This window comes from Astyanax mexicanus, chromosome 2, assembly GCF_023375975.1.
Source record: "Astyanax mexicanus isolate ESR-SI-001 chromosome 2, AstMex3_surface, whole genome shotgun sequence".
Classification (NCBI taxonomy): Eukaryota; Metazoa; Chordata; class Actinopteri; order Characiformes; family Acestrorhamphidae; genus Astyanax; species Astyanax mexicanus.
The window spans coordinates 29294048-29316961 of NC_064409.1; the positions used below are offsets into that span (position 1 = coordinate 29294048).

The window sequence follows — 22914 nt, forward strand, 5'->3', positions numbered from 1 at the left end:
ATGACATTACTTTGATACACTAATAATTACTTATAGAAAAGATACTTTAGTGTTTATTATTATTATTATAATTATCATTATTATTACTGTTATCAGTAGTAGTAGTAGAAGTAGCAATAGTGTTAGTAGTAGTATTGATATTATAAACATTATCACTACAATTTAATTAATCATTTTCCTCTTTTTTTCCATATGTGCAGGAAGCTACAAAAGAGCTCATTTAAATGACATTTTATGTTGGCGCTGTTCTGCACCACAATGGAGCAAATTTGGAAAAAAATCATAAATGGGAAACATTAAGTTTTGATTTCCAATACAATAAATTATTTTCTCCCAAAGAAATTATGACTACATTTTGGGGTTTTAAATTATATTTATCGAGGTCAATAAATGGTCTTACAAAGCATTAAATTTGACTTTTAAAATGGTGCAAGAACCCTGAACTTTATTTAGGCTGAACCTGGGAGCAGTAGCTTAGAAATCTAGTTTGTTGGCGTCCCAACTTTGAAGTTTTTTTGTTTCAGGCATGGCCCACCTCCCCCAGGACACCCAGGTTTTAGAGGGCTTGCATTTCCCCATAGAGCATGGGGCATGATCCTGGCAGGCTCCTCCTGCCACTTTCTCCAGAGAGGGTAAGACCAGCAATGAAAGCGCAGCGAAAGTTCTACTAAAGACTCCAATGCTATGTCACCTAATTACCTATCCAATCAGCTGTTCCCTCTGCCTTTAAATAAGATCACTCATTCAGTACCTTTGCTGCCTTTCAGACGCTGATGGTTGTTCTTACCCTCCTCCTTCCCCACCGCCTGCAGGTTGGTCCCGTTTGGTTGGCCGGGGGGTTAGCTCCGTCCCTGTCTCCAACGTACAACAGGACCTGAAGAGCCCAGATGTATCAATCCTGGGCCGATGACGGGGCCTACGCCAAAGATTCTACTAAAAGAGACTGATATTTATATCCTCTTTATAATATGTATCTTTGTTTTGCTAAAAATGTTAAAACATTAAATTGTTCAACTAACAACATTTCTTCCGGAGTCGTAATAGTAGAACTCTAATTTCATCTCCTGCTTCTCTTTTCCCATTTCACAAACTCATTTGATTGCATCTTTACATCTTAGCATCATGTTTTATGTTTTTTTTGACAAAGTAAACCTAAATACATAGTTGATTACTAAAAAGAGAGAAAACTACAAATGACAATAGCAAAACTGTTGCAAAAAAAAAGAATATGTAGCTTTGGACAAGTAGATGTAGAACTGAATAATGTATGGGTTTCTGTTTTATAGTAAATGCTATATTGGGATTTAAACCACAAATGATTCTTCTTTTTTTAGCACGGGCCCGCTTTTAATGTAGCACACATGAGTCCACATGTGTAATTTTATCCTTTCATGCAGCTACTACAATAGACTACCCCCTCTTCCTCCCCATCTGCCCCCAGGCAGAAGTCTACGCTGGCCGGGGCCCCTAGGTTCCCGACGGTTTTAAATCAACTTTCAATTTGTAGTGCAGGGTGTTGCCAGCAGTTGCCCTAATTCATGTTCCAATTGACACTTCGTTTTCTAGAATATTATTTGAAAGAAAGCCCCAGATCCTTGTAGTGTTTTTATTTAACTGTATGCTAAAAGAAGTTAATTTTGTATTCACCTGAACATTGTAAACTGACTGGTGCTAACCCTGTAAGCCTTAATTTGTGTTTTTCTATGAATCATTAAGAGAATAATTGTGGATCTGAGAGAATAAGAGAGAAACAAAAGGAGAAAATACAATGGGAATGCACTGTAGCCCTTACGTATCATTGTAAAAGTAGTTCATTTTCCTGGACTCTGTGGGCCTTTCAGACGTTTCCTTTTGTTCAATAGCTTTTTTAAATTATTATTTTTAGATTAAATCAGTATTTATGAAAAGCAGTTCATGCTGTAAAAACTGCTTTGTGAACATTTACAGTAAAAATAACTTTTTGTATGTATTCATTTACAATCAATATTTCATATCATAAATGTGCAGCTAAATAAAAATGTTGCTGTCAGAAACCCTTCATATTTGTGTTCAGCAATTTATTCTGTTGAATAAGTTGATATTCATGGAGAGTGATGAAGTGATATTAGGATAGCACTACATTTACTGTCTAATGTGAAAATGTTTGTTATAATATATAATTATTATACTTTCACATAAACATACATTGTATAATGTAATAAAAAGATGTCAGTGTATAACGATGGTCGGCAGCTGATATGTTGAACCTGATATAGTAATAAATTGAGGGTTAAGTGCTTCTCTTCTTCTGCCTTTGCTTCTTCTGCTGCTAGCCTGTGCTGTTGATGCTGGACTGATTGTCTCCTGAAAAAGCACATAGTCACCCTTTTTGGAGGACAGCTGGACTTGGAGGCAGAAAGCTCCCCCAGATCCCCCTGTCCCAGTGAAGTGCACCCTGCCCCTGCACCCTCCCTAATAATCAAGGTGAGTCTTGTTTTGTGCCCAGACACCCTGCACTTCCTAAAACTCTTCCTTTCCCCATCCGTCCCTATCCAAGAATGTCTTGCAGATAAAAAAAGAAGCATGCGAACATGTTGCACAAATGCTTGTGGATCTTATAAGGAACGCATTTCAGGTTTATTGGTTATCAACAGCATTTCCAGTAAGAAAAAAGTTACAGGTCACTCTAGTCTGACACAAAAACGAATCAAACAAGCTTTATCATGATATTCAACCTGTCATAAAAACACTTGTGTATAGTTGGACAACAGCTATGCTTTAGTAAGCACTGTGGCAAAAATGTGTATCATATATAGATAAAATGCCACTAAATCTTCATATATGAGTTAAGCGTGTACAGAATGATGAAGCAAACCTCCACAAATAGGAGAAATATACTGAAACATCAGGTGCATTAAAAAATCTGTAACAGTATTTTGTCTGAAGTGGATAAGAGGACCTTGTTACAACTCATGGCAAATTTTTGATTAAATTTTAGTACTCTGACAAATAGTAAAACATTACATTAAAGTTAAATTAAGTATGCTGTGTTTTGAGTTGGATTACAAAATGCTTATCCAAACAAGGTGTGTTTATGGCAGAATGCTCTCTACCTACCCTCTCCAAATGTACCAAGCTTTTGGTTTTCATCCTGAAACACTAATGAGCCATAACACTAACATCACTTACAGGTGAGGTGAAAAACACTGCTGTTCATCTATATCTGCTAAATGGTAGTCATATTGGGTATATCATGATGTTATACAGCTCTGGAAAAAATTAAGAGACCACTTCCAAATAATCAGTTCCTCAGATTTATCTATTTATTTCTATATTATAGGTACAGTGGCTTGCAAAAGTATTCATACCCCTTGAACTTTTTTACATTTTGTCACCTTACAACCACAAACAAAATTTATTTTATTAAGATTTTAAGTGATAGACAAACACAAAGTATTGCATAAGGATGAAGTGGAACAAAAATTCTACATGTTTTTTTTAAGATTTTTTTTTTATCACATACAAATCTGAAAAGTGTGATTGGTAAAGTATTCAGTCCCTCTATATCAATAATTAGTAGAGTCACCTTTCACTGCAGTTGCAGCTGCAAGTGTTTTGGGGTTAGTCTCTACCAGCATTGCACATCTAGAGACTGATATTCTAGACCCCATTCTTCTTTATAAAACATCTGAAGCTCAGCCAGGTTAGATGGAGAGTGTCTGTGAACAGCAGTTTCATGTCTCCACAGAAGCTCAATGGGATATAGGTCAGGACTTTGACTGGGCCATTCTAACACATGAATATTCTCTGATCTAAACCATTCTATTGCCGCTCTGGCTATATGTTTAGGGTCATTGGCTTGCTGGAAGGTGGACCTCCTTCCCAGTATCAAGTCTTTTGCAGCCTTCAACAGATTTTTTTACAGGATTGTCCAAATTTATCTCTGTCTATCTTTCTATTTACTCTGACCAGCTTTCTTCCTTTCTCCTTGCTTGATCTGTCAGGTTGGGTGAATTGGCATGACTTAGCAGATTTGCAGGTTAGAATGCCTTTTCTATTTTTGGATGATGGATTGAACAGTGCTTCTTGAGATGCTTAAAGCTTAGGATATGTTTTTATAACCTAACCCAGCTTTAAACAACTTCTTCTTCACAATTTTATCTCTGACCTGTCTGGTGAGTTCCTTGGTCTTCATTATGCTGTTTGTTCACTAATGTTCTCTAACAAACCACTGAGGCCTTCACAGAACAGCTGTATTTATACTGAGACTAAATTACACAAAGCTGCACTATAGTAACTAATTAAGTGACTTCTGAAGGCAGCTGATTGCACTGGAGTTTATTTAGGGGTTTTAGAGTAAAGGGGGCTGAATATTTTTGCATACTTTTGCATACTTTTCAGACTTTTATTTGATACAAATTTTGAAAACCATGTATCATTTTTGTTCCACTTTCGTACACTTATGCAATACTTTGGGTTGGTCTAACACTTAAAATCTCAATGAATACATCTAAGTTTGTGGTTGTAAGGTGACAAAATGTGAAAAAGTTAAAGGGGTATGAATACTTTTGCAAGCCACTGTATATGTTTAAGTAAAATGAACATTGTGGTTTTATTCCATAAAATACTGAAGACATTTTTCCTAAATTTCAAATAAAAATATTGTTATATTACGTTTACATGTAATGTAACATTTACAGTCATATGAAAAAGTTTGGGCATCCATATTAATCTTAATCATTTTTAAATAAATCTTAAATATTTGGGTGTTTGCAACAGTCATTTCTGTTTGATATATCTAATAACTGATGCACACAGTAATATTTCAGGATTAAAATGAGGTTTATTGTACTAACAGAAAATGGTTTGAATACTCCTAACTACTTTTTACTGACTTACTGAAGCACAAAATTGGTTTGTTAACCTCATTGAGCTTTGAACTTCATAGCCAGGTGTATCCAATCATGAGAAAAGGTATTTAAGGTGACCAATTGCAAGTTGTTCTCCTATTTGAATCTCCTCTGAAGAATGGCATCATGGGCTCATCAAAATAACTCTTAAATGATCTAAAAACAAAGATTGTTCAACATAGTTGTTCAGGGGAAGGATACAAAAAGTTGTCTTAGAGATTTAACCTGTCAGTTTCCACCATTTAGAAATACTTAAACAGTGGACTTTGCATTTATGTGTGAAATTAGACTAAAATGTGGTTTTCTCACACAAGGTGGTGGTTGCTAGTAAAGCAGCATGACAAAAAGTGTCTTCCAGGGGACAATAAGTACCACTCAAACATTAGATTACATACATTAGGTTTCTGATGTGGAGATTTAATTTAATGTAATCAGTCAAATTTGATGTCATTGTACATCTTTCTTGTCTGTTTTTGACAATTTTAGTTTTTGTGGTTTAGATCAGATTACTCTGGTATTGGGTAAATTTGCTCCAAATAAATACATTTTTATTCTCCTTCTCTCAACTTAATCAAGCTTAAGGCCACCACACACAACCATATGCAGCAGGCATTCCCCAAACAGTGCTGTTTTTTAAAGGACAATTTGCAGGATTTTTTAAATCTGCAATGTTACTTTTAGCTTTAGGATTTGAAGTGTAGTCTGGCCTTTCTATTTCTTAAAGTGAGAAGTTTGCCTCTTTCAGCTGAGCTTATATAGCTCTGTTACAAAATGTCTATGTTGGTGAGTATAATCAGTTAAATAATGCTTTTAGGTTGTCTATGTCCACTTCTACATAGTTAAAGGCCGATCCATTTACTAGACCTCAACTACACTTGTTTTACACTTGTTTTCTTTAGGTTACTTGCTTAGTGCTAATGATTTTGTTCTCCAGGGCGTACAAGGACATAAAAGGTGCATTATTATTTTGCCTTCTAGTTATCTTTTCTATCCCGTAGCAATAGTACAGCATATGGCAGGAATAACTGTTTTCCTTTGCCGTCAGGTTGTTTTGGAGAGCACTCTGATTTGTGGATTGTGTGTTGCTTCTGTGCACTCTGAATTATGTGGCCACGAACCACCAAGCCAGCCAATCATGGCTTTACGATTTAGACCAAGGTTTTAAAAAAGGACAGTTTCCTAAGAGGGATTAAGCCTTGTTTCTTGGACTACTCAACATTCTGAATGAGTTTTCCAATGAAAGGAAAACACAGCACAGATGCAGATTCTAAGAAACTTGTCAGTGAGGTTAGCTGTTACTCTGTAATATACGGTTTATTAAAGGTTTGCTTCTATAAAAAAGGCTGTGGTGCATTTTGTGATCTGCCATCCATTTTCTGCACATTTATTGAACCTAGTGTCCTTGTTTGCATACATCTTAAATCTTTTCAATAACACCTCAAAATGTATACAGGTATGGGCATTCACAAGCTGTCACCTTATGTTGCACTTCATAATCAATTTACATACTGCTACCCCATGACTTGAGCGTGGCACTGTAAAGTACAACATTATTACAATTAGTTTGCCCATAACTTCTTAAAGAAAAAAGTGTGTATTCCACAGACATATGCACCCTGTAATCTTACACAGTCTTACTTATTAACTGTAGTAGTTATACAAATAAATGCTACAAATTTTAATTACAACCATATTAGGAGCCAGACAATTTTTTATTATTGACATCATCTTAACAGTTTTGTTAAAGTTAAGCTCTGTCTTTCATACTTCCCTTGTACCAAGATGTTAAAGAACAACAAGTGTAATTTTAGCAATTCAATATAAACTTACAATAATTCATGCACACAATGCTTGACCATTTCAATCAATTAAATAAGATGCATTTAAAAAGACACAATAAAGACATAATACAATCTTATTGGCTGGTTTTCTCTGCCTGGCTTTGGTCACCCCAGAGGGGTGTCCGGATATGCTCTGGAACTTTCTCAATAGCAGTCTAGAAGGAGAAATATATTAATTAGAGAAAAATGCATTTTACAAACATTTTATCAGAACAGCTCATGTCATGAAAATTAAGAAAGTGGCATTCACACCATATGTTCCAATTAGGGTTGCAACGGTATGAGATTTTCACGGTATGATAACAGTCCCAGAAAATACCGCGGTATCACGGTTATCACGGTATCACAGTTTGTTACATATATTATTAAACTGACCCTTAAAGAAATTTTTGTTCAATTAACCATTTATTGTAGAAACCTGGAACAATTATATAGATAAAAAAAAAAATAAGCTGTACACCATCAGGTGAAGGAAACCAGGTTTTTCCACTACTCTTAAGGGCATTAAGAGTGTATATAAAAAAAATATATATATATATATATATATAAATATATATATACACATACACACATGCACACACAAACACACGTTACACACATTACATGTCCTCTAAGAAGTAAAGATCCTGTATTTAAAATATTCAGTACAATTATTTAAGTTTAAATTATTTAATATCTGATAAACTGAGCCTGGGTCAGTGTCTGATCAACAACTGTTGTAAATGTCCATTTTACTGCCAAGTTGGTATATAACCAGATACTGCAGAAAGAGGGGATTTATTTCTGACATGATCCTCACAATAGAGAATTCTATTTTAAGGCTTTCACACCGAGTCTGGTTTTAACATATGAAAAACAGGCACGTCAGAATTTGAAAATGAACGCATGTAAATGAATGGCGTCTTTCACATCCAGTCCGGCCAGGACCTTTACACGGACACATGAATCCATCATAGCACGCACTTCACGCCTGTACCTGCGTGCCCAAATTTCGGATAACTCAGCGCTTTTGCGGGCGCTTACCGCATGGGTTGTGCACGACTACAAAGAGGTTTTATTTAGGTTCAGATTAAAATTATAAACTAAACACATACTTTGCGCTGCACAGCGGGGTGGTGTTCTCGGAGATGGGAGAACAGGTTTGACGTATGTCCACCTTTAGCTGTGACTTTACGGCCACATTGATTACAAATCGGATAACCATCCTCGGGTGCGTTCAGCAGGTATCCGAAATAGTCCCACTTTGCTGATTTTAGTTTAGCCTTTTTTTAGGCGGACGGAGATTTGTTTAGTCTGATGCACTTTCTGCCGTTCTCACCGCTGTGTGCTGAGGAGCTGAAACGGAGCAGAGTTGCGCATGCGCGGGTGAGTTTCTCCGCTGGCTTGCGTTTTACCGGTAATAAGCAAACGCACACGGTATGATAAGCGTGCATTTTAATACCACGGTATACCGTGAAACCGGTTACCGCTGCAACCCTAGTTCCAATATACTCAATTTATTTTTATGTTACCTTAGTAACCTCCATGGCCATTCCCTCTGGAAGGTTGCGCTGAATGTACTCCAGATACACCTGTGCAGTAGAGCCTGTTACTTTGGATATCTGAAAGTAAAAAGGTTTTAATGCAATGAAATATAAAACAGTCTAAATCTCATTTAGGACATTCACTCATTCAAATACCAAATGGTCTTACCTCAATGCATCTGAAATGTGTTCTCATTTCATACTGGACTCTGTGTTTTTTAAATATATGCACAGACTTAAGAAGCGTAAGTCTCTCTATATTCTTTGGAGGTTCAGATCTACAATAAAAACACAATACATTTCACAATTATCTTCGCCAGCAAGCTGTAATGTGAAGGCCTACTGTCAGAATGTGAACTGTGTGACTCACACTTTTGCCAGAGTTAAGCCAAGTTCCTTTGCAGTCATTGAGGCAAAGAACTCATAACTGTCAAGAACAGCCTTATCGTGGCCTTTAACCAACACAGTAAGCTTCTGAAATAGTGTGTCTGGCTCCTCAATGACTGTGATCTAGAGAAAACAGCATGAGTGTAAGAGGTAGTTTCATGCAGCACAGAAATGCATACCAAATCATCGATGGTTTGTATAGAAGTCCATTCCCGCCAGCTTAAAAAAAATAAATAATCCAGCACATTTTTTATTTTTTTACTTTAAGTAAAATCTCAATATTTTGACATACTAGGTCATTATTTTGAGATAGTATCTTAAAATATTAAGATAGCATCTCAAAATAGTGAGACACTAAGTCATTATTTGAAGCTAAGAGGTTATGGTGCCTCCAGTGTGCTGTGTAGAGAACCACTAGGGGAAGCTAAGTGGGTGAAGAGAGTAGAGAGGGGCAGGTAAGACAGCAGTGTGGGGGTGAACTCAGACGGCCGTTTCTCAATCTGCGTTCTTGTCTGTACTTGTGTTCTTGTGGACTTGTGAAACGTCATCAGTCGCAGCCCAAGTACTGTTCCAATTCAGAAGATCAACAGTTAGCCAAGTACACAACTAATACCCGGATGTGCTCTTGCTCCTCCCACTTTATCGAGGATGCATGGAAGGTGAACTTCTTACAGCCCGATAACCCAGAATGCACCTCGCAGCAGTATCAGCGTAATGCAGGATGAGAAGGTACATAACTGTAAGCACCAGTACGTTTTCAAAACAGTACTGCTGTGGGCTAAAACAACAAGTTATTTTGAGGCGAGATTGTAGGGGTTTAGACTTCAGATATGTGGTTTATTTGTTAAGAAAGCGGCTAGGTGAAAATTCCGGTTGTATTGTTAACATTCGCCTGTATAGGCAAAACGTTTTTTTTTTTTTACTAGTGAGAGGTCACTTGCCTGAATGATCCACCAGCTAGCATTATTATCATTATTATTATTATTATTATTATTATTATTATTAGTATCATTTGTATTCTTATTTTTTACTAATATTATAGATAGCATTATTATTATTATAGCTAGATATTATTATTATTATAGCTAGATATTATTATTATTAATATTATTATTGCTAGCATTTGTCTAATTATTTTTATGATGATTATTACAGTTAGCATTATTATTATTACTAACATTTTATTAGACTTCCATTTGATAACAGGAGAAACTAACAACTATCAATAATGAACCTAGCAAGCTAGTTAGCTATACTATAGCTAGCCTATACTAGCTAATGCTGAGCTGTGTGGGCTAACGTAAAATATAAGAAAAAATCTTCGTAGTGTGTAGGTATGAAGATGCATATAGTTTAAAGCCTTTCTCTAGCTTTCTAGTGGTGGGCTTTACTGGTCTCCTTGATGTTGAGGTTCATTTTTAGAAGCTCTTGTAAACACCAGCTGAAAATACTGCCATAACGAGTGTATTGGAAAAGCCAAACAGGAAATGCTGGAGCAGCACTGATGAGAATGCGGAAGTAGTTGTGCAAAGAGTGCATTCAGGGGCTGCATCCTTCGAAGAACGGGTAGGCTGCAATGGCAGTTCTAAAATGGGAGTATTTCCTGTTTCCTGTTTGAGATTCTACCCGCCACAACCAAAGTCAGAGCTGAGAAATAAGCCAGAGATTTAGATTTTAGTTTTGCTTCAGACCACAACATACCAAATTAATTAAATCCAGGTTAATTAACTGTGCAGTTACTTAAATATTTTAAATGTGAACGGGTGGAACTGAACATAAACAAATAAGGGCGTTTGAAATGAAGTTGGAAAAACGAGAATAAATTAGAATAATTCATATATATATATATATATATATATATATATATATATATATATATATATATATATAAATTAGAATAATTCATATATATATATATATATATATATATATATATATATATAAACCTAAATATTACATTACTACATACACACATATATATTTATTTACATAAACTAAATTTATATATATATATATATATATATATATATATATATATTTACATAAACTAAATTTATATATATATATATATATATATATATATATATATATATATATATATATGTATTTATCTTTAAACTATTAACATATAACAACATAAACATGATAAATAAAATATTTATCTATAAGTATTTATAAATCTATAAACTACATATACTACATAATACAGCCTTCTCCTCTGCTGAGCTCTTTTCGTGTTGAAATAAGCCGGCACGCAATGAATCTTTGGATACTGTAGGCTGTGAAGGCAAGGGCGTAAGAGCGGGCTTGATATTGGGGGGACAAATTTGCCAATATAAACCCAAGCCCACCCTATAGTTTCCTAGAACAACATTTGTGGAAATTACGTTTAAATCACAAATAAAAAATGTTTTCTGTATTTTGTTTATTATTAGTTAACATCAAAGTAAAGGTGATTTTACAACCCAAACAGGTCACTCCACGTTACAGTTACTGCTGTTAGAAAAAATTATGCATGCCATGTCTGAATTATATACATATGACAAAAATGATCAGTTATCACCTAATATTTAAAATAATAACAGATTTGGTTATTATTATTATTATTATTATTATTATTGTTATTATTATGTATTGGCATGTCAATTCTGTTATATATTTACATTTTCTCCTGCACTTTTATTTTTTTTCTACTGAGAGCTCTTCTTAAGATGGTGTCCTTTTATGTAAAAGAATGTAACCTTTCATAGCGATTTTTATAAATGTCAGGACATGTGGTCTTACCGTGAACTACAAATGAACAGAAGTCACGTCTACTGCATATTAACACTGTTCTGCATATTCTACAACTTCCTCTGCTTTCAAGACACGTAATACAGTAATAGGTGGTATGATTCATTTAGGCTCTATAGTGGGCTAAAAGATTTTAACAGGTAAACTCAGTAAATGACTGTTTATTAGCTGATCAGCTGGATCAGGTGGAAAACACAATTTTAGGGCAGAGATCAGGGTTAAGAAACTGCTTTAAACTACCAACATAAAGTACTGTACTAAATTCTGGCTATCCACTACATCCAGCTTCTAGATAACTAGTTAGCTAAATGAATTTCCGTTCATTATAGCTCACAGTAAGTCCTGTAATCCTAAATGAATAAACACAGTTTGAAAATGTAATAGTGAGTAGCTGATCAGGTACAGGGCAAGTTGAACATTACATTTATAGTTTATTTTTTTCTTTAACCCTGACTCCCAATCTAGCTCATTCCAAAGTTAAACTAACCCACTAACACAGCTGCAGTTTATTAATCACAGTGGGTCTAATCTGTGTTTTGATTCAGTGACGTGTATTTTTAACCTGCTATCAGAAACATATCATCACAGTTTACGTGGTTAGCCTATCGTTACCTTCCTTTTAGAAAAGTCTCCGTATATCCAGATCTGTTTTAAAATCAGCTGAAACTGCCGCACACCGATCCCGCTGCTAAATGTCACAGCGAGGGAGGGGCTTACCACCACCAGCACACTGCCTCTCCTCCGCGCAACGCAAAACCAGCAAGCTGATTGGCTGTTTCTAATGGAAGGCGGGACTTAATACCTGAATCGGCTCCGTGATTGGTCCGGTCTGTCTCCTCTTTAATAGTACAGCTGATCTGAGCAAAGCGATACCATTTTTGGGGGGGACAAATCCACCCGGTTCCTACGCCAATGTGTGAAGGATACACCCGGTGCATCCTTCATCCGCTGTGACGTAATCGGCCAACAAATGAGTCCTTCGAAGGATGCAGCCCCTGAATTGGGACATACCTATAGACGCCGCATCGGCTGATGCCGTCTATTGGCGCTGGCATGCCTGCACGGCCGCCATATTGGAGGAGGCATCCCTGCATCATCAGTGCATTAATTTACACTGAGGAAGGTGTAAAATACACCTATAATAATCACAACTCTAACAGTTAACACATGATCACACGGTTTGGTTTGTTACAAACAGCAGAGATTTAGCAATGATACAGGACGCGGTCACACATTACAAATATAAGCTTTCATGCTGAAATATTTTATATTATGCTCTTTAACAAAGACATATGGTATATATATATATATTCTGAAAAAATAGCCTGTCTCCACTCTCTTAATTATAAACTTTATTATGAAATCTATATATTAAAATCCTTCAGAGATGCATTTTTGGCATTGTTGTGTGACTTCAAATATGTGTATGAATGAATTCATTTTATATTTATATATACTACATACACACACGCACACACGTACGCACACACACACATACACACATACATACATACATACATACATATGTTACATATACAAAATACTTTAAAATGCATTATTATTACACAGAGTCTTGTACATTGAACTAATTGCAAAAGTTAGATATGTAATTAAAAGCACTACTAAGAACTACTTAGAACATTGAAAAAAAATCATTTGTTACATATCTCCACTCTCTTAACTATAAACTTTACCATAAAATACAATTATTAAAATCCTTCAGATATTTTTTTTGCATTGACGTGCGAGTCCAAAATCCATTCAAACTTTTTCAAAATATACATTGTTTTATTATGAATCCATAATATTTATGTTAAAATTGGTTCAGAGTTTAAAAAAGATAAAAAATGGAGTTCCTACAAGCAGCTGGCACCCATTACGTGAAATGGCCCATATATGTATATAATATAATAAACAGTGTATGTCACACTGTAATGATATATGAACAACAATAAATGTTGATTAGCCCGCTTCCACACACACAAGAAACAAGAACAATTATTATTTTCATTTATGTTTTGGCCATGTGGAGGCAGCAAAAATCATTTTAATCACCACACATTAAAAAAAGGTTATGTACATTGTAGTTAGTATTACTTTTTACACACTTTTACATGCACCATGCACAATTTATGGTATCCTACACCATCCTAATAGTCTATTTCCCACTAGAGGGAGCATCAGTGCTGCTAATTACTGAGTGTGAATTTGTGGAGTGGATCACATGTTGTCCTGATTAATGACAGCTAACGAAGAGTTTGGCCATGTCAGCATAAAGACAACGTTCATATACCTATAAATAGCAAAATCAGAGAACCTAGTTCAGAAAATGAAGTTTTTATATATTATTAATATGCTATATGTCTGTCTTTGTTAGAGAGCATAATATAAAGTATTTCAGCATGAAAGCTTCTATTTGTAATATGTGACAGCGTCCTGTATAATTGCTACATCTCTGCTGTTTGTAACAAACCAAACCGTATGAAAATCGTGTGTAAACTGTTAGAGTTGTGATTATTAAAAGTGTATTTTACACCTTCCTCAGTGTAAATTAATGCACTGGGGGCGCAGGGTTGCCTCCTCCAATATGGCGGCCACGCTGACACGCCAGGAGGCAGACTATGTGGCGTCTACGTATAAGATGTCTATGGGTGAACTGTTTTCTGCTGTAACAGTAAAGAGTTGACTAATTTTGTTTCACATCATTGTTCGGCCTAATTATTCAAGTGGTGACACAGCACATACATAACATACAGCTCAGTTGGAGCCACAGCCACACTCTTCTACACACTTAAATAAAAGTCCAGTGTGTTATTAAATGAATTTCTCTCCAAGGTCTGGAGGCTTATTTTGACAGTGTGATTCCTCTAAAAGCAGCATTATTTTTTTGTCTTTGCCTCACCTGCTTCTGTCTTTGTACAGTCTACTAGTATCTCAAAAATATTGAGATAGTAAGTCATTATTTTGAGATACTATCTCAAAATAATGACTTACTACTTCGAAATATTGAGATAGCAATTTACTTAATAATAATAAAAAAAAGAATGTGCTGGATTATTTTTTTTTAGGTGGCGGGAATGGGCTTCCATGGGTTTCACCCATTTTAGAAGTTTTTTGTTTGTTTGTTTATTTACCCAATAAATGTTATCTTACTACAATATTCAGCAGCATGCATTTAAGCAAGAGCAGTCAAATGGTCAGGGAGAAATTCATGAACAATTCATACTGAAAGTTTTAAGTGTAAAACGCAAACATGTTCTAAAATAAAAATGTAACTTACAGAACGGGATGTCTGGGTCTGACGAACACGTCCTGTGTGAAGGAAGACTGCAGGAACCATATAAACACTGCTGCTGCAACAATAAAGGCTGATTAAATGGTCTTGGATTTATTAACTTCGATTCCAATACAGACCATGACCATTGAACAAACACATACACTAGATTCCTCCACATTAGAATTAACTCGATGCTGCTCATCGTACATGTTGCCCTCTATCTGCTTTGGATTCATTAAAATTTGTAACATAAATATCACTCTTGCACCATACCTGATAAGATTACATTTTTTGTAAGCGTCTTTTTTTTTTTTTTTTTAGCAGTGGCGCCCTTACTCTTCTAGCTGTATATACGTTATATGTATTGAATCTGTTTCCCCAGCCCACAGACACTGACCGTGTTAACGCTGAGTGTTGAAGGGGGAGCGGGGGGACACCAGGCCGAGCAGCAGCAGCAGCAGCAGCCTGAGGAACAGAGCAGGGTTAACAGAGTTCAGACGGAGCACAGAGCGGCGGACTGCTGCTCAAAAAACTCAGTACTACTGTACCTTAGAGTCGAAATCCCGCACTGCCTTTGACCAGAGCGCTGCACCCGCTGTCCTCATGGACGCCGCCATTGTATCTCAATATCTGCAGCAGAAGAAGAGCAGCAAGCCGTCGGGTTTTCTCCAGCAGGGCGCCACCAACCGACCGCAAAGAATATAGACATCAAGATCATAACCAACCCAACCCCAGAAGAACCCATCCTACTCGATCGGGTTGTCCCGCTCAGTACAAACAAATAACAAACAAATAACAAATAACAGAACAAAACAGTACAGAGAATAAGCTGTAGCTAATGTACAGAGAATTAATGTGAGCTATAGCTAAGGTAACAGGTATTAATTTATGAATATAAAAATGTGATGGGCACAAACTATAGAGCAATTCTGAGTGTGTTAATGTTGATCAGTGCAGGGTTGCAGTACAACACAGTGGGCAGTGGAGAGCCAGGCTGGGAACATCAGGAAAAGGGCAGAAGAGACAGATTGAGAAAACAGAAAGGAAAGAACGGGAAAAAATACCTTGGTATAACTGAAAGACAAATCATTTATCCTCACAAACTGATAGCGATCGGTTAAGTATGATTTAAACCATGATAATGCAGTTCCAGTTACACTGACCATGTTCTCTAATCTTTCTAAAAGGATAGTATGATCTATTGTATCAAAGGCTGCGCTCAGATCGAGAAGTACGAGTAGGGAAACACAGCCTTGGTCGGTATAAGTAGATCGTTTGTTTTTTTAACTAAAGCTGTCTCAGTGCTGTGATGAGGCCTAAATCCAGATAGAAATGTTTCATTTGGTTTCTTTGCAGGTAAGAGCAAAGTGTGTTGGGCTACAGCTTTTTCTAAAATCTTAGAAATAAACAGTAAGTTTGAAATAGGTCTATAGTTAGACAGTACAGTAGGATCAAGATTTGGTTTCTTGATCAGATTTAATTACAGCTGTTTTAAAGGCTTTGGTACATGGCCTAGGGTGAGCGATGAGTTTACTATCATTAACAGAGGTTTAATTATATCTGGTAGTACCTGTTTTAGTAATTTTGTGGGAACTGCATCAAGTGTGCAGGTTGTGCTGTTTGAAGAGGAGATAAATATCTCTAGTTCTAGCTGTGGAAGTGGGTTAAAGACTTCCAACCAGGGGTGCAGATGGAAATTTTGAACTGGGGGGACCAAGCTGTAAAATCATATATATATATATATATATATATATATATATATATATATATATAGCACATTTGGGGAAGTTAACAGACAATCGGCCTATGATACTTACATTGTTTGGTTTTTGAAAAAAAAGCTGTTATGGTTTTTTGTTTCTTCATTGACAATGTTAACATTTTACATCTTATAATTACAGTTAACAGCGACTGCTTACTAAAATAACATCATAATAACATCATACATAAAATCAATGGAGAGAGCCGCTGCATGCCTCGGTGCATGCCGGCTTGCGTTGCGTTTAACGCAGCTCCGCCCTCCGGCTCAACTTTATTCAAATAAATCCGGCCGCCGCACTGTGTCCAGTCCAGCCAATCAGGGAAAAGCAGGCTGCGTCCAGCCAATGAGGGAAGAGCAGGCTGCGTCTTCACACACACACAAGCCTCTTACACACACACACACACACACACACACACACAGAACAGGCGCCTTTCAACCACAGAAGAGAAGCTGAAAGCGGCAGAATATGGATTTATAGAGCTTAGGTTACAGTGAGGTTGGTAAAAAAAATAAAAATATTAAACTTATGACTGTCTACTTCTGTTGCTTCATTTTAATTCAAAAACGAGCAAGGAGATCCAGCGCAGCGGATTGCGTTGAAAAAAAAAGTGCCAGTGGACACGTACCGTAAGGAGCTGGTAACTGCCGGTGTCTGTAGTCTGTACAGGCAGTTACCAGCTCCTTAGAACCCCGGACTTGAGAAGGTGCGTTAAATTTACATTGGAACTGGAACACGGAGCTCCGAACAATGTAACCTCTGAACTGAACGCTTCCTAGTTTAAAAACGAGGGCATTGTGGAACACAGAACTCCACAAACGTACAGTTAATTAAATTAAAACCCCAACGTTTATGCTTGTAGATGCTAGATTTCGGAAATCTGGGTCCCCCCCGTCCCCAGTGCCATCTGCGCCCATGCTTCCAACCTAACTTCAGTGACAGGGTTTTGTTCTAGATCAGCCACACCAGATGACAGAGAGGATGTAATATTTATCTGTTTAATTTTATCCCGAATGTTTTCAATTTTACTATCGAAGAAGTCCATAAAATCGTTGCTGGTGTGAATGGCTGGGATCTGAGGTTCAGTACCTGCCTGGTTTTTAGTTAATTTGGAAATAACTCTAAAGAGAACTCTAGGATTATTATATTTAACAAGACTGTCTTTCCACGCAGAGTGAAACACTTCCAGTTTAGTTGATCGATATTTACGCTCTAAATTTCGTACTAACTGCTTTAAGGTACGAGTTTGATCATTGTACCATGGTGCGAGCTTTTTCTGTCTCTCTATTTTATGTTTAAGGGGTGCTACAACATCTAAGGTAGAGCCAAAAGTATTTTCTAAACCTTCGGTTAGTGTGTCTAGTTCTACTGGGTCTACAGGAGAATATATTATCGTTGATAAATTGGGAAGCTTATCAGTAAATTGTTGGGCTGTAAAAGGCATAATTGAACGTTTTATAGGGTAGCTAGGGAATGTACGTATATTGTGGCTGAGATGTAATTTAAATAAATAGTATAATATATATGTATATATATATATATATATATATATATATATATATATATATATATATATATATATATATATATATATATATAAATAGTTAGTCTAGGATAAGGGAGGGGAATAGTTATTTTAGGAAAAGGGAGACGAATAGTCTAGGGAAAGGGAGAGGAATAGGTAATCTAGCATAAGTGAGAGGAATAGTTAGTCTAGGATTAGGGAGATGAATAGGTAATCTAGGAAAAGGGAGAGGAATAGTTTGTCTAGGATAAGAGAGATGGAATAGTTATTCCAGGATTAGGGAGAGGAATAATTAGTCTAGTAAAAGTGAGAGGATAGTTAGTCTATGATAAGGGGGAGGAATCATTTTTCTAGGATAAGGAAGAGGAATACGTAATCTAGGATAAGCGAGAGGAATAGTTAGTCTGGGATAAGGGAGAGGAATAGTTGGGTCAGGATAAGGGAGAGGAATAGTTGGGTCAGTATAAGGGAGAGGAATAGTTTGGGTCAGCAGGGGCATGTCAACAGGGGCAATTTTAGGGTGTAGCGGGCTCAGTGGTTTAATACCTGGTGCTAATTGAGATGTTGAAATATTTTTTAATTGGGCGCCAGTTATTAAATTAATTTAATTAGATTAATTAATTAATTAATTAATTAATCAAATTAATTAATAACACAAGACATCTCAGGGTGTGGTTTCTACAGGTGACAGAAATTTTCATAACCAAGTTATCCAGAAAAACACACTGAAATGACAGGTTTTGTAAAATAAAAGTATTTATTAAATCACACATATATGAGTAAATAATTCATTAAAAAGTCATAAATGTAGCCATTAGATATCAAATCATAGTGTAGAATGATAAATGAGAAATAAACAACAAACACGTTATAATGCTGATATGAAAGGAATAAAGATTAATAGAACTATTAAGTGAATATTTCTAAATAAGGGTCTAAATGTAATGAGGTCAAACTAATCAAATGAGAACACTAAAATAAGTAGATAAGTAAGATATTTTACGGCCTACAAAGATCATCCCTTTCGCCAAATAACTAAAAATTAATCTATACTACGAAGAGAGTTAAGAACAATAACCAAACTAGACTTGACCAACCAAAACACCAATTGCTGAGAGAAATACCCAAACTGCCTTACTCTGAGACGTCTACAAAGGGGGGTCCCCATCGGTTCGGTCCGCTGTTTAAACCTCTTGTTCGGCTGACATCCTGCACCCCTAGAAGGTCCGGTGTGGACCCATCCGCAGGGTAAAGATGGTGCTCTGTGGGCCAGCGGCGCACCTGGACGACACCCGCTTCTAGTCTCTGCACAGGGAAGGCCTTCCCTGGAGCTGGCTCGGCTGGCGTACCCTCTCGGTGATCCGTCGGTTGGTCTAGTTGGTTTACTGAACTATATTAACTATCTTGGCAAGCAGGAGAACTCTGTAGATCATAAAATAGCCTAGTTATTTAAACTAGGATAGCTAATATTAATATACTTGAAGATTAAATGCACTAGTCTAAGAAAACTAACTTAAGATGACTACACTAATAGTATATCCTTTCTCCATCTCTGGGCTCCCTAACCTCTCTCCTCTAACTGTTTTCCTCAACTCATCTTCTTCCACTCCTTCTCTAACTCCCACTGCTCCGAACTGCAAACTCTAAACTCAACTGGAAAACTCCAAACTGGCAAACTCTAAAACTGGAAACTGAACTGTGTCTGCCCAGTTTTACTATTAGTCTCTGTGGCCTGTTTGGCCCCTGAGCTATGATTGGCCCTGTGGCCCAAATGTCTGTGTTTTGATTGGTCTAGGAGCAATTTCAAACTTTGGTGGGGATTCACAAAGGGCCATAAACCCCCCCTCGCTCACATGGTCAGCATGCTTCAGCATTTTTCTAATAGATCAAACCAAAAGAAAACTCAATTAAACAGTGGATCAAAATACATTTTTCAGCATATCAGTTTGTGAGGATAAATTCAGGAAACAAACAATCTTACAATTGAATCACAATAAATGTAATATATATATATATTGCCCACAAACATGTAATATTCAAGATAATCTTAGAAATACAACGATGGATGGTACTCTGTCAGAAAGAGATCAAGAGTCATGTTATTATTTAAACCCAATTAAATCACTTAAAAGATAATACATGGTTAAACCACTGATAACCAAATAAAGCTAAATTATCAAATGCTAATTAAACCTTGTTGATTCAGACTTGAATGTGTAGGAGAATTCAATCAGGACACATCCAAACACATATACCATATACCAGACACATATACCATTATTTAGTAAACATTCTATAAAACACCTTTTTTTATATAGTCAATATATATGTATTTTAAGCAAAATCTTCTGAGTGAGAAATTCCTCCCCTTTGCTGAGTTTAGATAAGCGGTTGGCATCGGAATTTACGATGGTGGGGGAAGGAGCTCTTTCTGCACCCCACAGAATTTGAGCCTGCAATGTTGAAAATGGAATCCCAAGCTTAGAACATTTCTCTTAATTTCATTAATCTTATTTCTAAGTGATTGCAGAAATAACTAGGCACAAACCCCTAAATTGGTACAACATTTGGTGAATTAACAATTTCCAAGGCATTAATTAAGTTTTGACACTCTCTTAAGTCCGCAGTCCCGTCCTAGTGATGGTGTTGCAAATGTTCCAAATGTTTACATTAACTCCGAGGTTTATGACTTGGAGGAATGTAAACAGAATTTTACCCTAAACTCGCATTTAGGGCTCTTGAGCGAGGCTGAGTGAAGAAATAGTCAGTAAATGTCATTTTGAAATTTAAGGTTGTTTGAAAAAAAAGATTACTCCAAGGTTTTTTTAGAGTGTTCTGGGTTCGAAGTTTCCTTATAGGCCGTAAAGTGGGGGTAGTGTGTGTTTGTGTCCAAGCAATGAAGAAATCCTCTGGTTAATCCACTACATTCCCCCCCCATCGATCGATGGGCCACTGGACGTTGGGTCATCGGTCGATGTCAACGTGGATTTCTGTAGACAGAGCATGTTAGGGTACATCTTTCATGCAATTGGTGTCTTGTTGGTCATGCTTTCTTAAGACAATCTACTACAAGGTCGCTGACAGAGTTTTTGGTCTAATGGGTATACAATTTCTCTTTTGAGGTATCTGTCAGTTTTTTTTTTTTTTTTTGTAGCTATTGGCTTTTGGTTCTGAATAAAATAGTTAATTTAATGTGATAGTGTGGCAACAAGCATAGGAAAGGGTCACAAATAGTTTGCTAGCTATTTGTTCCTTTATAACTTTATCAAGACAACCTACCCATAAGGTATGCTTCAATAATTAGCCACTACTTAGTCAACAATTGAGAACAATATAGCGGAGCAAACGTAGTCAGAAGGGAAACAAAATATGTTTTGGGCACCTGAAGAGAGGAGAAAGAAAGAAAAAAAAAATTGGCACCCCCCCTCTCCACGTATTTATTATACTGCTATGCTAATGGTTTGAAATGGTGATTCAAACACTAGGTTTAACAAAATATCCAATTTGTTGTGAGTTATGCTACTTGGATAGGTGAGTTCCAGACAATGAATGTGTGGTACGTTCTCAATTTAACAATTGCGTCAGGCCAGAAAATGGTGGACAATGAACACTCAGTGTGTGGCCCCGTATTATGATTTAACCTAGGGCATTATTGGTCCCGACTTGTCCCATGGGGCTTTTGCATAGTTTGATTGGGTTACAGTGAACTTGTTTGAGAATCGGTTTAATAAAACACTGACGATGCGGGATCTGGTTCCAGATGCGAGGCAGTTTGTCTGCCTCTGCATGAGGACCAAACCAATGAGACCTGAGCTCACGAATTGTTTTGCCAGTGCTGTGCTGGGACCTCACCAGTAGCTTGTCAGCAGTGTAGCACAATGGTTGGTATCCAAGCGTGCTTTTTCCCAGTTTTGGGTGTTTCCGCAGTTCACCGCTAGAACGGTGAGATATACCAACACCTGAGAAAGTGTGGTTCAGCGAAAAAGTTGTGGCCTGAGCCATTTCAATAGGGTCTGGGGGACGTCCCCCCCATCTGGCAAATACACCTGCCACAGTGATGAGATGTTTGTTCCTTCGAACAAATTTCATGAGTCTTTCAACCCAATCCATTTGTGGAATTGGCCATACACCACACAGATCTTCTGAAGATTGGGGCTGAAAACACACTAGCCTTTTTCCAACAAGTGGCAGATATGTCAATTGTGGGAATGCTCGGTGTGTTTCCCCCATCATTTTGTGGTCCACCCATGGGTGATCGAGGGCCTGGGCTAGGCTCTCCCCCCCATGGCGCTGAGGCACCACGAATGAAGATGAAGCGTGTGTATCTGGGGCATAAACAAACAGGCCCTTGAGCATCCTGAAAGACGCACAGTAAGTGGCAAGTGGATCAAGTTGAAATGCCAGTGTTCTGAAAGAAGTGTTGCCACATGCACCAATTGTCATGTTAACTTTCCATTTGATTTGAGCATTCCGAAAAGCACATCCATCTGTGTAGATGGTGGGAATGTTTTTACATTCATAAGAATCCAAGGGACTGTGTTTGTCTGGAACCACTGGTGCAGGAACAAGAAGAGAACAATCCTTTTGGTGCACGAACAGAGGATCACAGTTAGTCCGTGGCAAGGAACCTGCAGGTGTTCTGTGAACAGCTGACTTGTCAGCCCATGGAACAAAGATTTCACCGTTGACCGTTGTGTTAAGAGTGAATGACTTTCCAGCTTTTGGGTTGTACTCATCTACAGCCGTAGAGGGAGTCAATGCCCATGAACAGGTGTTTTGTTTTAGAATCATGGTAGGGGATTCTGAGGATGGTGGTTTCAGAACCCTGACAGTGAGCTTCTCATTGATTCCCGTGGAATTTGAAGGTTCAATGAGCTTGTGTGGCTCAATGTTGCTAGCAACATGATAGCATTGAACTC

The 22914-nt window shown here is 37.1% G+C and overlaps 1 protein-coding gene across 2 annotated transcripts; it reads right to left on the minus strand.

Moving 5' to 3' along the window:
- Positions 1-6582: 6582 nt before the first annotated feature.
- mrps10 (mitochondrial ribosomal protein S10) lies at positions 6583-15376 on the minus strand. Of its 2 annotated transcripts, none has more exons than XM_022671521.2 (7): positions 15259-15376; positions 15108-15175; positions 14714-14783; positions 8624-8763; positions 8423-8531; positions 8242-8331; positions 6583-6885 (listed from the first exon to the last, which is right to left on the minus strand). In XM_022671521.2, exons 1-7 carry the CDS (start codon positions 15325-15327, stop codon positions 6805-6807), a joined length of 627 nt encoding a protein of 208 aa, XP_022527242.2. In that variant the 5' UTR covers positions 15328-15376; the 3' UTR covers positions 6583-6804. The 2 variants fall into 2 exon arrangements, with proteins under 2 accessions (XP_022527242.2, XP_022527241.2); XM_022671520.2 differs by having other exon boundaries at positions 14714-14786.
- Between the last annotated feature and the right edge of the window lie 7538 nt (positions 15377-22914).